The sequence below is a fragment of the Microtus pennsylvanicus genome, chromosome 4 (genome assembly GCF_037038515.1).
Source record: "Microtus pennsylvanicus isolate mMicPen1 chromosome 4, mMicPen1.hap1, whole genome shotgun sequence".
NCBI classification, from domain to species: domain Eukaryota; kingdom Metazoa; phylum Chordata; class Mammalia; order Rodentia; family Cricetidae; genus Microtus; species Microtus pennsylvanicus.
In genome coordinates this window covers 138,108,669-138,121,135 of record NC_134582.1, presented here as the reverse complement: position 1 = coordinate 138,121,135, position 12,467 = coordinate 138,108,669, and the positions used below count along the sequence as shown (strand labels likewise).

At 39.7% G+C, this 12,467-nt stretch overlaps 1 protein-coding gene across 8 annotated transcripts in view; it reads left to right on the top strand.

Moving 5' to 3' along the window:
* Arhgap21 (Rho GTPase activating protein 21) overlaps window positions 1-12,467 on the top strand; it is a 99,864-nt gene that overhangs the window by 69,713 nt on the left and 17,684 nt on the right. For 4 of the 8 annotated variants that reach the window (XM_075970633.1, XM_075970635.1, XM_075970634.1 and 1 more), the window contains 4 exons: window positions 5,904-6,062; window positions 6,179-6,281; window positions 8,864-8,900; window positions 11,494-11,619. In XM_075970633.1, the coding sequence (XP_075826748.1) occupies window positions 5,904-6,062; window positions 6,179-6,281; window positions 8,864-8,900; window positions 11,494-11,619 (425 nt within the window). Of the gene's footprint in view, window positions 1-5,903; window positions 6,063-6,178; window positions 6,282-6,781; window positions 6,875-8,863; window positions 8,901-11,493; window positions 11,620-12,467 lie in introns of all 8 variants that reach the window. The other 4 variants (XM_075970631.1, XM_075970629.1, XM_075970628.1 and 1 more) reach the window with 2 other exon arrangements.

Below are 12,467 nucleotides of genomic sequence, written 5' to 3'. Positions count from 1 at the left end.
TTTGAACATTAGTAATGAGCCCTGCATTTACATTTTACAGTGTGAAGCACGCTGTAAAGAGGGACCATGCGTCGGGGTGTGCAGAGGCCCTGCTTTGACACCAAGGCATGGTCTTACAAGTTTATGAAAGGCTCTCCGTAGCTTTGTAATGTAATTTGTCAATTTCTTACATTTTTCTCTCTAGAGACACTTTAAGCTGTTGATCAATTGAACTGTCACGTAGCACTATCCAAATCAGCTTAAGAGAGTCAAGAATAGTGTCAAGTTTTTATAAATCGGTTATTTTCATTGTGAGGAGAGTTTCAGCCAAAATTATACCCACATTCAAGTTTGTATCCTTACTGCCAAGCCTGCTGAATAGTTCTTGTTGTACATAGAATGTAATAGCTCACCTACATTGGTAACTGAGGACTAATGGTTTGTATGTATGTGTTCTACAACCTGAAGCTACATTTCACAGGTCAATGAGATCTTACCAGAGTGACAGCATCACATTTTTTTTTCTGCATTGTGAGATGTTAGAATAAGATAACATGGAATATATTTAGTTTTTAAGTGCTGGGAGATAAAATGAGAATCAACTATTTATTAAAAAGCATCCATTAACTAAAATTCAGAGTAGTTGTCTCTATAATTCTGTGTATACGCATATTAATGAAAACAGAGCGTCTTACTGGATTATTCAGTAAGAACAAAATGCTCAGGGCTGGAGTGGCGGGCGGTTCAATAGCTAAAAGTGCTTCCTGCTTTCCCAGAGGACCTGAGTTCGGTTCCCAGTTCGCCCACACCAGATGGCACACAACTGCCTGTAACTCCAGCTTCAGGGGATCCATCTGATGGCCTCCATGGAACCCGTACATGTGATATATACTCACATGGATGCATATACAAAATAAAAATTCAGCCAGGTGGTGGCAGTGCAAACCTTTAATTCCTCAGTTGAGACCAGCCTTGTCTACAAAGTGAGTTCCAGAACAGCCAGGGCTACACAGAGAAACCCTGTCTAGAAAAACAAAAAACAAAACAACAAAATCAGACTTTGTAAAGAAAGTAAAAGTGCTCACTGACTCCCTTCGTCGTTTTGAATACTTACTGAAGCCTTTCTCCTAATTCCTACAGAATACATCTGTTTTAGCACTTCTAAAGTTACACAGTATAACAGCCCTCTGAAAGCCTACTCGCGGAGCCTGTGGTCATGTGGCACTAGTTACACAGCACCAGGAGTAGAGGCCGAGACCTAAGGGTCTTTGACTGTTCTCCCACTGTGGAAAACTGTCCATCCCATGATCAGCCTCCCAGAAGTTCCCAAGCTTGAGGTGGGCAGCCTGGCACCTTCTGAGTTATTTACAGCATAGCCCAGCATTTATAATACTTCTGCTTGAAGTAAAGACACTGAAAGGAATATAATTTTAGTATTCATCTGATTTTTAGAAAATAAGCTTTCTTTTTACTTAACATATTTACCCTTTTTCTTTGATGCTTTCAGCTTTTTGATTAAAAAATCCGTTCTTGAAACATTAGATTCCAAAGACCTTGTCATGTTAAGTAGAGGTTGGAGAACTTTTATGTTCATTTTTTAATTCATAAAACCTCAGTACTTATTACTGGGCTTTAAATTTTATCCTACATGTTTTTCATTACCTATTATTATATATATAAATACACATTCTAGGGGTGGTTAGGATAGATAACAAGATCCAAGTGGAGAGAAGAGAATGTATGCAACGCTCCCCAAAAAGCTTTTAGAGAACACAGATTCCATTAGACTGTGTTATTGAGAATTGTTTATTCAGCAGCCAAAGAAAGCAAAAAATGTTAGCTTACATGGAAAATAAGTTTTTTTCTTTTTACTGTAGCAGTCTCCAAGTCATTAATATATTACTAGATGCTGGGAATTTCCTAGGGTTAGTAGATCTTAAAAATATTTGGTAGTACATTCTTTTGTTTAGATTATCTAATGGCGTCAGTGTACTATAAGACAAATTTTGGTATATGTTGACCTGTTTTGTGGTACTTTATTCAAATGTTAAGTAACAAGGAAAAAGTTAAGGCTTGCTTTTGTGCTATCAAACCTAGAGGTCCTGTTATTTTAATAATGCTTTTTGTTACTTGAAAACATTATAGATTAATGTCCTCACATATCAAATGCCTTGTCTTTTCCCCCAAATACCAATGTAGAGCCAGTTCACTTATTTAGCTGTCTGTCAGGCAGAACGAAGGTCTTCAGCAGGGGTTTCAGCCTGTGCATCATGATCGCTTTCGGGGTCAAATGACCCTTTCACAGGGATCACATGTCAGATGTATTTACATTGATAACAGCAGCAGAATCACAGTAAACGTGTAGCAGCAGTGAAGTAAAATGAAGATAATTTTATGGTTGGGGTGACCACAGCATGAGGAACTGCCTTAAAGGGCCACAGTATGAGGAAGGCTGAGAACCACTGACTTACAGGAAGAAAATTCTCCACGTATTTTATTACACATTTATTTAACTTGTAACATCAATCTTTTACTACACAATGTGGGGAAAATGCCAACATTTCATTTTTATTTTCTTATTTATTTTTTTAAAAAAGAAAACAATCTCTTTTCATTTTATGTACCGAACTCAGTTCCCACTCCCTCCCCTCGTCCCATTCCTTCTACCTTCCCTCCCCCCCACCTCTCATCCACTCCTCAGAGAGGGTAAGGCACATTGCTTTGAGGAAGGACCAAGGCCCTCCCTACTATATCTAGGCTGAACAAGGTATTCATCCAAAGAGAATAGGTTCCCTTAAAGCCAGTACAAGCAGTAGGGATAAATCCTGATGCCACTGCCAGTGTCCCCACAGTGTACCCCAGCCACTGTGTTACTGTAACCCACATTCAGAGGGACTAGTTTGGACCTATGCTGTTTCCTTCCCTGTCTGGCTGGAGTTGGTGAGCTCCTATTAGCTCAGGTGAACTGTTTTAGTGGGTGTCCCCATCATGGTCTTGACCTCTTTGTTCATATTCTCATTCCTCCCACTCTTTAGCTGGACTTTGGGATCTCAGTCCAATGCTCCAATGACTCTTTCCATCAATCTATGGTGACATTTAAGTTATTCATCAATTTGACTCCAAGGCAAGGCCAGTTTGGGCACCCTCTCTATTGCTTATGGTCTTTGCTGAGGTCATCCTTGTGGATTCCTGGGAATTTCTCTAGTGTCAGATTTCTTGCTAACCCGTAATGGCTCCCCTCCATCAAAGTATCTCTTTCCTTGCTCTCATCTCTGTCATTCCTCCATCTTGACTATCCTGTTTCCTCAAGTTCTTCCCCTTCTTCCCTTCTCTTCCCCTTCTGCCTTTCTCTACCCACCTCTGTGCTCCCAATTTTGTCAGGCAATCTTGTCTACTTCTCCTTTCTAGTTGGATCTATATATGTTTTTCTCAGGGTTCACTTTGTTACTTAGCTTCTCTAGGGTCGTGACTGTAGGCTCCTTTGCTTTACAGCTGTATCCACTTATGAATGAGTACATACCATGTTCATCTTGGGCATATACCCAAAGTACGCTCAATCATACAACAAAGATATTTGTTCAACTGTCTTCATAGCCGCATTATTTATAATAGTCAGAACCTGGAAACAACCTAGATGCCCCTCAACTGAAGAATGAATAAAGAAAATGTAGCGCATTTACACATAAGAGTACAATTCAGTGGTAAAAAACAATGACATCTTGAAATTTGCACGCAAATGGATGGAAGTAGAAAAAACATCCTGAGTGAGGTAACCCAGACCCAACATTTCCTTTTTAAATCAGAAACTCTGGACTGAGAGCGAGGAGAGCCTGCATAGGACCAAGCTAGGGTCCTATGTACGGGTGACAGTTGTGTGTTTTGGGCAGTCTGTGGGGCCTCTGACAACTGGACCAGAATGTATCCCTACTGTTTGAACTGGCGTCTTGGAACCCATTCTCTTTGGAGGGATACCTTGCTCAGCCTAGATATAGTAGGGAGGGCCTCAGTCCTGCCTCAAAGAGATGATGACTTTTAGATAGCCCAACAGCTACTGGTTAGTGTATAGAAATGCTGCTGTTTTGTATGTTGATGGCTATTTTTGTGTCCTGCAGTATGACCAAATTTATTTACTTGTAATAATGTAATGACAGTTATGTTGTTCTTGAGTTTTATTTCTAAGATAGGGTCTCAGCGAGAGCCCTGGATGAGTTAGAACTCTATAGCTGAGACTGGCCTTGACCTTTTTATTCTGTTGTCTTTACTTCTTGGGTGCTGGGATTAGAGGTGTGTGCCACCATACCTGGTTTCACGAAGAGCTAGGGATCCACCCTATGCCTTCATGCATGCTAGACAAGCACTTTACCCCCAACCTATGTCCTAATAGTTTTTTTGATAGAGTCTTCATGACAGATGATCACATGTACCTGCAGTGGGAAGGCGGAGGGTGGGGAGAGGCGGATACTCAAGTGTGTTCCTTATTCGGTGTGAGATACCTCCCCATCAAGTGTGCTGCCCACAAAGGCGGGTCTTCTTTCTTTAGTTATGCCTTTTGGAGACACCGCCATAGACAACCCCAGAGAGTGTGTTTCCATGACAATTCCAAGTCTAATCAAGTTGACAGTGGAATATTAATCATCATAATAATCATGCTACCTGCATGATTTTTTAAAAATTTTTTAAAAAATAAAAAGACATGTTTTTTGGTTGTAATGGTATTGTTATCTCTTAATTGGGCCTTCTCTTGTTTTCTTTAGTGTGACTAAAGGTTTGTCAATCTTGCTTATCTTTGCAGAGAATTAACCTTTTGTTTCGTTGACTCTATTTATTAAAGGATTTATTGCTTTTGGTTATATAATAGAAAAATTACAATTTTTCAAACATTAGTTCTTTTTGCTAAAATACTGATTATTAAAATGATAGAAGATTGTTAGAATTTGCTCAGAATTAGTGTTTGACCATCTGAACCAAGTGATCAAAATTCTGTTTTATATCACTGTAGTTTTTTTGTAAAGGATTCTATTATGGGACATCTAATCTTATGCCTTATATATAGTTCTGCCCTCCTATAAAATTTTGTTTAGCCTAAAATACTAGAAAGTAAATCGTTGATGTTTTTACAAGAGTAAGAATTTAGAATGAAGTTATGGCTCACTAATTGGAAGTCAGGTGCCAAGCAGGCAGGGCCGATGAGGCTTGGTTTAGATGATACCATTGAATTCTGCTGTCTTGCTCTCTTAGTCTATAAAGTCATGTTTCAGGATTTCGTTTGTTTTACAGGAAGTAGGATATGTAAACCGTTTACACGTATTAGCACATAATGAGCACCATTAATGTTAGCTGTCATGCATGTATAGAGATTGGTTTGACAGGAGGTGACAGACTTAGAGATGGTGAGAACTCGCAGCACAGAGTTTCCCATTTCTACAAGTCCATCTGCACGCAGCTAATGGGAAAATCATGACTGACACCTGTCATGGACAGAAGGGACCTTTTATGATTTACATAACAATGCCAAATGGATTAGAATGTCCTGATAGACTTCTTCTGGATGTTACATACTGGACTTTGTTATCTTGCTACACAAGTTAAAGACTTGTGTTGGGGGGAGTTGACAGTCAGACTTGAAAAAAATCAATTTTTACACATGGCTGATTATTTGCTTTGGTCCATTTAGGGTCTTATACCTACATGCTTTGTTTGCTATGCTTGTTTTCATTTATACATTGTTGGGGGGATTATTCATTTTTATATTTTCAGAGTTATTGGCAGCACTACAGTAATGGTTGTGTAAAGCGAATTTTAATAGAGAGCTGTGTCATTTTATTGGTGGTTTGATGACTGCTAAAACCTTCATTTGGCCTTTTTAGGCACAACAGTCGACTATGACATTTTTAAGGTTCAGTAATTGTTTTCCTTCCTTACAGACGAGCCAACCAGCCCTAGCATTGATCATGATATCGCACATATCCCTGCATCTGCTGTAATCTCAGCCTCTCCCTCCCAGGTCCCCTCCATAGCAACAGTTCCTCCCAGCCTCACGACTTCTGCTCCTTTGATTCGACGTCAGCTCTCCCATGACCAAGGTACGTTTAAAGTGATTCTGCACTGTACCTCACAAATACCTGGCAAACGGATCTTTTACCATTGAAAGAATCTGAAAGATCACTTAAAAAGTATGAATGCTGGGTCTGAATTGCAGAATCTGTTGGACCTCCCAGCTTAGATGGCCAGCACAACTCAAAGACAGAAAGATCAAAATCCTATGATGAAGGGCTGGATGACTACAGAGAAGACGCAAAACTGTGAGTCTCAGACGTATTGTTTTAAATGTTTTTATGTAAATGGTATTCATTATGAGTTTAGCTTTTAAGGTTGTCTTATTTTAACTTTGACATCAGAAATGCAAATTGAATAGTATCAAAGTAGCATCCAATTTATTTTAGAAGTAATATTTTTATTTGTTTATAGCAACATGCTTTTATATGCCATAGATATAAGACGCTAGTCCTTCCCCACACTTGTAGCTATTGATAGTGGTTTTACATAATGAGGTAGGGCTATTAGTCATCGTGATGATGTGTTCTTTCAAAATTTTGCTGATTATTTTTATTTTATTACTTGAACCTTCAAACATGATTTTCTAGTTCCTTTTCATGTGGATATTTTTATTGATACATTGTTTGGTTCATAGATTAGTTTAGGAAATGTTGACAGCGTTTATCAGTGAGCAATTCTTACGTCAGTTTGTTTAATGTCCTTTTAGGCTTTCATCAGATTGTCATTTGTATTCTAATACAATTAGTTCTTCTAGGACTAGTCGCATAAGAGCGGTTCCTCTGAGATACTGCCAGGGTACAATGTTCCAGCTCAGTAGGAGTTTTCCTCATGATGCCAGGTTGGATATGTGAGCCATTGCCATGCAGTTCGGGCTTCTCTCTACACGGGCTATGCACAGCTTTCTTCAAAGATGGCAGCACTACGTGTTTCCTCACTTATTCAACACATGTACAATGTCTTAGACAATATTAACTCCCCATTGCCTTCTCTTGTCTCCTCAATCTCCTGCTAAACTCCTCAACTAAACTACACTACAGTGTCTATGTCCGTGTGTCCCACTGAGTTCAGTTAGGGAAGCATGCCTGAGCATGTGTGGAGTTATTTACCATAGCACAAACAGCTTACCAGTGGCCATGAACAAAATCCCCCCCCACACACCTGCTTGCAAGTAGCGGCTCCTCCTCACTTTCCTCCCCTCACTGGTGCTAGGTGGTGACTCTGAGTTTGTCACAGATCCACCTTGTGTCCCATGTGTGAATTGGGGGAGGGAGACTGTGGACTGTGATGTTATTTGAATTATGCAACTAGTGGTCTACTCTCTATTGGCCTTTAACTGCTCTTCTTCATTCGCGGACATTTTTACCTTTTCTTGAGAGTAGTTAGTAATTCCAACGTCCAGCTCATGTCTGTGTCTGGTTTTATAATCTTCCATATCTTGAAACTGGGTTCCTTTTTCGTTTGAATTGTCTTTTTTTATTATCATTACCATTTTTTATTGAAAGCTAGACGCTACAGATAGACAAAAATTTGGGTTAATTTTACAGTATTCCTTCCCAGGGGTGGGCATAAACTGTGAGACAGGCTCTCTCCAGGAGTTTAACCCTTTCTTTCTAGCCTACTGGTAAACAGTTTCAGAGTCTCCTGGTACTTTTCAGGAAGGAGTTTGTATACCTGTTTCTCATTGCCTTCTTGGTTGAGGTGTTTTTTGAGAGAACAGTGATATATTTAGTCACATCTTAAAAGTTTAATTATTTTTAAGAATTAATACTGACCTGAAGCCTTTTCATTGACAGCATTTGTTTCTCCCATTCTTGAAAGCACTCAGAGTGTGGGTGAATGAGTGTATGCAATGGGGTGGGTTAAGGGGTGGGGTAGGTTAAGAGGGAGTGTCTCTGGCCTTCATGGACCTGCATGCAGAGAGTTGATCATAGGCAAGAAATCTTGTTTACCATTAACTCAGTAGCCAGTATTGGTTCAAACTTTTGGAGTCTGACTCTGAGTGGTTTATTTTAGGCATGTTTAAGCAAAACACAGTTTAGTGAAAACTTCAGGTGATTATCAGCTCAATCCTGCATGCACAACAAAACATACATAAACCTATGAAAATTGGACGTAACTACATTGAAACTCTTTGCTAAAGTTCAATGGGACACCTTACATAAGGATAGCTTCTATAGATTGACTGAGAAAAACCAGTTTTCAGTGTTCTGTGGGTGGGGAGTCCATTGTCGGAAAGTCTCAGACTATGCAAAGAGTCAGCAGGCTAGGAAGCACATCTGCTTCCGCCTTCTGGGCAGAAAACAAGTTTTGCATTCCCTCTCTTGAAGGAAGAGCTCTGCATTCTTCACATTCCAGGTTCCCCAGTGCTTACCAGTGAATACCACGACCTGCCTCCTGCTGGTAGAGGGCACAAGGTGTGGCCGGCATTGCTGACTGCTGCATTCAAGGTCCAGGGTTTCCATTAGCTGCATAAGGCTGATGAGCTGTAGTAGACTGCCCCCTGTAGGTAGCAAGCCCAGTGGTTAGCCCAGAGGTAGCTTTTCCTTTGATATAAAGAAATATGTTTTAAAAAGTTGCACACTTAAAGCAGAAAAGGCAGAAACAGCTGACCTGGCAAATGAAAGCTAAGAAAGCTGTTATCAATGAATTGAAAATGTACATGTTTATAACTTAGCTTTTCTCACTTATATTGAACAATGAACATATCAATAGCATGATTAGGATGAAATGTCAAGTCATTAATTAATGAAAATTTAGTTGTAGTAGTCAGTTCTTACATAAAGAGTTTTTAATACTTACTGCACTTATTTATATACTTCTCCAACAGATCCTTTAAGCACGTGTCTAGCCTGAAGGGAATCAAGGTCAGTATTTAATATTTTTAAGATACCGAGTAAATGATCAATGTTTTATTTACCTTAGTTTACTTTAGTCCATCAAAGAAAAGTATGTATTTTCTCTTTTGGGTATTTTGTATTTAAATGATATTACTTTTTAACCCATGTCCACTGGATTGGAAAGATACGTGAAAAAGTGTTTTTAATTTCTAAACATTTTCATCAAGTATATAATGCCTTACAAACATTGGACTGATTTTTCTCATTAACAACTCAAGGCCCAAATCAAAATGCCAAGCAGCCCTTCTGCATTTTATTTTCTCCTCAAAATCTACCTGCTGCTTCTAACCACATCTATACCGTCTTTACCCTTCCTCGTACTTCATTGAAAAATTAAGGATGACTAGACAGGAAAACTTTAATTTGCTGCCCCTGGAAATGGCTGGGACTGCATAGTTATTTCCTTTCTTGCCTTTTCCTTAAAGTCTTTGTGCTTGGAACATGGCCTTGCTGAAAGCCAGCAAGCACCCAAACTTCTGTGGTACCCATCCACACTACTTCCCCAAGCCCCGTCCTCTTCTGCAAGGGTAGTCTTCCCGGTCTTGTTTACTGCAGCCATCATCTGCTGTCTCTGTTACCCAGAAAACTCCCGGGATCTGTGTACCTCTCTACCACTCCCATTTTGTACTTTTTATATAAACCTTAAAAACCACGTACATGGTCTCTTCCCCTCAGTTCACATACTTGAGAATCATAAGTGTGCCACGGTTGCCAGTGACGCTCAGCTTCACAGATGGTGGTTAGCTGGGTTTTTAACTTGATACAACTTGTCAAAAATAGTTCCACAATTCCATCTGCTACTTCTACTTCGTCATCTCTTCCTTTGTGTTCTGAGTCTTCTTTGCTGGCTCTTCTGCACAGTTAAAATTTTGGAATGCCTAAAGCTAGTTTCAATCTGTTTCTGTACACTGATTTCCTTGTTGATTAATTCAGAGGCCTCACAGAATCTGTTTGCTAGCCTTGGCTTCCTCCCAGAACAGCAGCTCATGGAAGCCACTACGTAGCCTGACGTCTTCATCCACATATTTAGTAAGCAGCTCCAGGTTTGCGTAGCTCTTGATTACCCTTAGATGGTTTATCCCTTCTCTCCGTCTCATCAATTCCACTTTTGTTCTCCCATGTGCTCAAGACAAACTGTTTGTTCTGTTTCCCTCCTTGACGTCAGACTTGTCTTCTCTGTGTCTAAGCCATAGCCTCAGTGGTTCATCCCTCCTCATCTTCTCTCCAGTCACGCAGTCATCTCTGCGTGGTTGTCCCTTGAAGAGAAACCACTCTCCATGCAACAGGATGGTCTTACTCTCAGGCTTCCTTCCCTTTCTACTACAGACAAAAGACCAGACCAACTTTTCCTTAGCTCTCTACATATTGAAGTGAAAAGTATGTGTTCATCAGCTCATGCATTCTTCCTGAACTTTCCATCTCTGGCCTGTTATGGTGCTGCTGTGGCCCCACCAGCTTAGTCATCCAGTTCCCAGTCCCTCCATGTCTATTCTCCAGAAGCACCGATCACGAATGGCTAATTTCCTCACTTCTGTCTTCAAGTTTTTGTGTCATTTTGTTTTAAAGCAGGATCTCATTGTATAGAATAGGCTGGCTTTGAACTTACTTTGTACCTCAGGCTGGCCCCAAACTCTGTAGAGTAGACATAGATTCGGTTTTTTGTACACCCTAAGCTCCTCCCATTGCGGCCTCTTGAGTGCTGAGATTGCAGGTGTCCCACTAGACTTGGCTTCTTGTTTGTCGCCAATCTGTCTGTCCATCTCTCTGTCTTTCTGTCCATCCGCCTTTGTGTGTGTGTGTGTGACAAATAAAGAATGAATAAATGAATAAAACTAAATAATAATTGAAACATTCAATAAGTAAATGAGTCACGCTAAATCAGCAGATAAATAAACAGATATATGAAAGAAGATAAGGAAGTGAAGGAATGAATGAACAAGTAAGTAAGTAAGTAAGTAAGTAAATAACTAGGTGGGCCATTTTTTTTAAAGAAGTAAGTAAATGAGATGGGCTGAACAGATAAGTAAGTAAGTAAGTAAGCAAGCAAGCAATCGTGAAAAAAAAATGAGACACATCCATTTAATCCATAAAAGACAAAACGTGGAAATAAACATGTAAACTGGTCGACCCACCCACGTTCACTCAGCCGCCCCACCCAAAGCAGGAGGGAGGTCTCTGTCCAGCAGGGCCGTCTTCTTTCCAAGTTGCAGTCAGTCAGATCTCTGGGCAAACAGAAAAGAAAGCAATTGTTTTCTACTTGAACAGTTTTCTACTTGAACAGTGTGTGTGCGTGTGTGTATGTGGTGTGTCCAGCCCATTATCTTTTTCTGCCAAAATGTGACTCCATGAGACTAACGAAGTCACACTTTTCTGTAGATGGCTTTTAAAAAACAATGGAAGCCAATTTGCCTTTTACAAAAAGGGCTAGAAGTGTTTCTGGTATGGTTTCTAACCTCAGAACTTTCCACAGTGTTTTACTTAGAGCATTAAATATGACATTTTTCCAGCAGTTTCTGTGTCTAACTATTTATATTTAGTGTTCTCTTGGCTCTCTCTGTAGATCACGGACAGCCAGAAGTCCTCAGAGGACTCTGGATCCAGGAAGGATTCTTCCTCTGAGGTCTTCAGTGATGCTGCCAAAGAAGGGTGGCTCCAGTTCCGACCTCTCATCACCGATAAGGGCAAAGTAAGTGCACTTTCTTAGCTCATGTGATACCAGAAATGAGGCCTGATGAAACCTCTTACACATATGAGGTTGTGAGGCTCCCAGGCATTCCTAAAAAGGGAAATCTCATCGATGGGGTCATTTTCTGCTTCTCATCTTGAGCACCAGCTCCATGTGGGGTATACTCACACATGCTAGTGTGAACAGGAAATCGGGGTCTAAGGAGGAACTCTGTCTCTTTCTACCAGGATGGGTTATCAGAGAGGCCTCTAAGTCACTAGATAGCAATTCTCCTTACTGGCATCTAAAAATATTTAGCCTAGTTCTTTTTAATTTTTGTTTCATTTTATTTTATAAACACTGAATTATATGAATGTGTTTAGTGGTATCAACATGGTGCTTCAGTAAATAGAATCCAACCCAATAAAATCTTTGCATAAGAATTATTTTAGTGTTGTGAAAAAATTTAAATTTGCAAACATCCTTGGATATGGATGTTCCTGCTTTACCCTGCAAAGCTGATAATTTTGGTCATGTCATTTTCTGTCATTATGTGTTGTTTCAGGAGCATTCCTTCTGGGGTGTTGATCATGCCCCTGTTTTAAAACTTGGGTTTTACTTGTATTATGGTTTTTGTTTTTTCTTTGTTTGTTTTTTTTTTTTTCTGGTCAGAGATACAGCTTAATGGTAGAGCACTTGAACACTGCTCTAGATTCAATCCCCTAGCACCAGAAGGAAAAAAAGTATATTATTGGATTTCTTTCTTTAGTTATGAAAATTTCTTTGCTATTTTTGTGTTCCTATAATCGTTATTAAAGAAATAAAAGCAAACAGTTAATGGCCACTTTTAATACATTTCTGTAGCATGT